The sequence below is a fragment of the Corvus brachyrhynchos genome, unplaced genomic scaffold (genome assembly GCF_000691975.1).
Source record: "Corvus brachyrhynchos isolate BGI_N302 unplaced genomic scaffold, ASM69197v1 scaffold43, whole genome shotgun sequence".
NCBI lineage: Eukaryota > Metazoa > Chordata > Aves > Passeriformes > Corvidae > Corvus > Corvus brachyrhynchos.
This window is the reverse complement of record NW_008237353.1, coordinates 5371840-5376164: the sequence shown is the minus strand read 5'-3', so window position 1 is coordinate 5376164 and position 4325 is coordinate 5371840. Positions and strand designations below refer to the sequence as shown.

General features: G+C 52.0%; 1 protein-coding gene across 1 annotated transcript; it reads left to right on the top strand.

Annotated features, from left to right (window-relative positions):
* Window positions 1–1778: 1778 nt before the first annotated feature.
* Window positions 1779–2694, top strand: LOC108445839 (endogenous retrovirus group K member 25 Pol protein-like). The gene has a single exon (XM_017730714.1). The coding sequence runs from the start codon at window positions 1800–1802 to the stop codon at window positions 2676–2678; it is 879 nt and encodes a 292-aa protein (XP_017586203.1). The 5' UTR covers window positions 1779–1799; the 3' UTR covers window positions 2679–2694.
* The last annotated feature ends 1631 nt before the right edge of the window (window positions 2695–4325 follow it).

The following is a 4325-nucleotide window of genomic DNA, read 5'->3' as shown; positions in this document are numbered from 1 at the left end:
GGACACAGGGGCAGATGTGACGATCATTCCCACACGGGAATGGCCGGCACATTGCGAACTGCAGAACGTGGCAGGGCACGTACAAGGTGTTGGGGGCATCCAATTGGCAAAACAATCTAGAAGCATCGTACAAATTAAGGGGCCGAGCGGGCAGTTGGCCAATATACGTCCGTTCGTACTTGATTACAAGGAACCCCTCTTGGGGAGAGATCTCATGCAGCAGTGGGGAATCACTATTGACATTCCCGACCCCCCACAGAATTTTTGCGCAGCGGTCACTGAGGAGCGCCCTACCCAGAAATTGACTTGGAAAATGGACTGCCCAGTTGGGGTAGAACAGTGGCTGCTCTATGGCGAGAAATTGGAGGCTCCCACGTTTTGCCTTCTCGGTTCCGGTCATCAACTGAGGAGCCCCAAGAAAGAGATACCATTGGAAGGTGCTGCCACAGGGCATGAAGAACAGCCCGACCATCTGCCAATGGTATGTCTCTTCCTTGCTTGCCCCAGTACGCGCAGCCGCAAAGGAGGCCATCATCCTTCATTACATGGATGATGTCCTCGTGTGTGCCCCTGATGATGACATGCTGGCGAATGTGCTTGACCTGACAATCGGAGCATTGGTTGCTGCAGGGTTCGAGCTCCAGCAAGATAAAATTCAAAGGATGCCACCTTGGAAATACCTGGGCCTTGAAATTACCAAGCGGACCATTGTGCCGCAAAAATTGGCAATCCAAACAAATATAAAGACATTGGCGGATGTACACAAACTGTGTGGATCTTTAAACTGGGTAAGGCCGTGGGTAGGTCTGTCTAATGAAGACCTAGCCCCCCTTTTTGATTTGTTGAAAGGGGGAGAGGAGCTTAGTTCTCCCCGGACGCTTACCCCAGAGGCACAGACAGCCTTGGAGAAGGTGCAACACCTGATGTCCACCAGGCAGGCAAGCAGGTACAGGCCTGACTTGCCGTTTAGATTCATCATCCTGGGCAATCTGCCGCACCTACACGGGGTCGTCTTCCAATGGGAAGACAACAGGAAGAGCAAGAAGGACCAGGACTGGAGGGATCCTCTCTTGATAATTGAGTGGGTTTTCCTCAGTCACAACAGGTCCAAGAGAATGACACGACCACAAGAGCTGATGGCTGAACTGATCCGGAAAACTAGAGTCCGGATCAGAGAGTTATCGGGACGTGACTTTGATTGCATCCACGTACCAATCAGGATGCGGACGGGCCAAACTACTAAAGCAATGTTGGAGAGCCTGCTTCAGGATTGTGAAGCCTTGCAATTTGCTCTGGAGGGTTACACAGGCCAAATTTCTTTACATAGGCCGGCCCACAAAATTTTTAATTCGGAAATTCAATTTGAGTTGAGTACAAAGAGTGTTCGGAGTAAGGAACCTTTAAAAGCCTTGACCGTTTTCACTGACACGTCTGGGGCTTCTCACAAGTCTGTCGTGACTTGGAAAAACCCCCAAACTCAGCGGTGGGAGGCGGATATTAAGGAGGTGAAAGGATCACCTCAAGTCGCTGAGTTAGACGCAGTCGTCAGGGCTTTTGAAAGGTTTCCCAAACCTCTAAATTTAGTAACCGACTCCGCATATGTTGCAGGAGTAGTGTCCAGAGCAGAGTATGCCATCTTGCAAGAGGTCTCCAACACAGCTTTATATGAGTTGCTCTCAAAATTGGTTAATCTAGTCTCCCACTGAGAGCAATCTTATTACACCGTCAGGTCACACACGGACCTGCCTGGGTTCATCGCGGAGGGCAACAGGAGGGCAGATGCCCTCGCTGCGCCAGCCATGATGGCCCTGCTCCCGGATATATTTGAGCAGGCCAAAATCAGCCATTGGCATTTTCATCAAAACGCCCCTGCCCTGGTCCGGCAGTTCAACCTGAAGCATGACCAGGCCAGGGCAATTGTGGCCGCGTGTCCAGAATGTCATCAGTTAGCTCTTCCCGCCATTGGGACCGGCTTTAATCCCCGTGGACTCAACAGTTGCGAGGTGTGGCAGATGGACGTGACGCATGTCGCTTCATTCGGCAGGATGAAGTATGTACATGTGTCAGTGGACACCTTCTCCGGAGCCGTCTTTGCTTCTGCCCATGCAGGGGAAAAGGTTAGCGATGCCAGAAGGCACTTAGTGCAGGCATTCGCTACCCTGGGCATCCCCGAGCTCATAAAAACGGACAATGGCCCTGCGTATTCTTCTAAGGAGTTCAGGAGCTTCCTGCAGCAATGGGGAATAGAACATAAAACGGGCATCCCCTATTCCCCAACAGGCCAAGCCATCGTGGAAAGGGCTCATCAAAACATCAAAAGGATGTTGCAGTGTCAAAGATTTCCAGAAAAACTAGACTCCCCGGTTATCAGGCTCTCAAGGGCACTGTTCACGTTGAATTTCCTTAACTGTGCCTTTGAGAACCTGAACCCACCGATTGTGCGGCACTTTGGAGGGTCTCGGCACCTGCAAATGAAAGAAAAGCCTCCGGTGTGGATTAAAGACCTGGAGACTCGGGAGATACAGGGCCCTCATGAGTTGATCACGTGGGGGAAGGGATATGCTTGCGTATCCACCCCCGAGGGCCCTAGGTGGATCCCATTGAGACGGGTGAAACCGTGTGTCTCCCGTCCCGCCGGAAAAGGAAGTCAAGCAACCCCTAAGACCGGGATAGGCTGACCCCATGCCCTCTGGACCCCAACTTTACCCCAGTTAGGTCCTTGTTTTAATAATGTCCTCTCTAAGTTTGTTTTAGTTGGAGACACCGGAGATGGATCGTGCACCATGCGCCCGAGCCATCACCAGAAGCCTGCAGCTGATCATCATCTTGCAGCTGCTTCCCTAGCCTGTGTCACTGTGGATCATTCCCCAGCTGGCAGCAAACGTATGGTTGGTCTTGGCACGAACCATGGGCCAGGACCACATATGTTTGTCCACAGCCGCGGCCCAAAACCCGATGGCTACGTCTGGTAGGGATCCCTCTTGGGCGAGAGGAGCTTACATCTCTCCTTGAAAAGCTCAAAGCCACGCAGGCTCTGACGACGCCCGCAAGTAAGGCTACTGTCGCCAAGCCACCTGTCAACCTGCACCGTCCCCGGGTACCCTATCGGAGACGGCCTCCTTTCAGCTGGCACCGCAGGGGGAAACGCCACACCGATAACCCCCTGGAAAAGTGGCTGCCCCTGCTCCCGAAGACTAGTAGTGAGCCCCAAGAGCTGGATCTCTTGGGATCCTATCCGGCTCACTACTGTGTCCAATTTCAATTCGGGTTGTCCCCGGATCGGGAGGCTTTTAAAAACATAGCCCTGAACCATCATGACTATGGGGCAGACAAATGGTGCCTGGCTGTCAGCGGGGTGACCACCAACAACCCACATAGGTCACACCCATAAGGGTTACCCCAAGGACTATTCCTCATCTGCGGTGACAGGGCGTGGGCAGGCATCCCTTCTCGCTTGTTAGGAGGCCCTTGTGCCATTGGCTGCTTGACGCTGTTGACGCCCAACCAAACTCTAGTGCATGATTGGGAAAGAAAAAGAAACAAGACTTCCGAATTGGCAATTTGAAAACGTGAACTTTCAAATCTGGACCAAAATTGTGACTCGGAAGTTGTTCATTGGGCCAGACCAAAAGGGGTTGCAATCACCACGTTATTGCCGTGGGTGGCTGCAGCCAAAGCGTTAGGGGAATTAGGTCATTTGGAATGTTGGGTCGTCAAACAAGCAAATCTTACCTCAAGCGTCCTGAGTGACCTCCTAAAAGACGAGCAAATAACCAGACAAGCCACCTTACAAAATAGGGCCGCTATCGACTTCCTACTCCTCCTCCATGACCACCGGTGTGAGGAGTTCGAAGGGCTGTGCTGCCTAAACTTGTCACCTAGAGTGGAGAACATCCACAAGACTCTGGACAAGATGCAGACCATGGTATCGCAGATCCAACGTGAGACAGGTGATTGGCTCGGCAGCATCCTCAACGGATGGGGACTATCAGGATGGGCAGTGTCTGTTCTCCGGACCGGACTGCTTTTGTTTTTCGTCCTTTCGGTTACCCTGATTATGTTCGGAATTCTCAGAAGACTGCTGTTTAAATTGATTGCGAGCTCCCCCTCCCCCGTGGACATTGGCCAGGCCGAAGATCTCCTGGAATCAGAGCACAAGCCCATGGCCCCAGAGTCGCAGTGGATTGGGGACTTATATCCAGACTCTGAATATTGTCCCCAACCCGAATTTGAGTCATCATAAAATACAAAAAAGGGGGAGATGTGGGAGTGTGTTTTGCTTTGGTTCAGTCCGGGTCTCCCCTCGCGTTTTTTACCTTTGTATC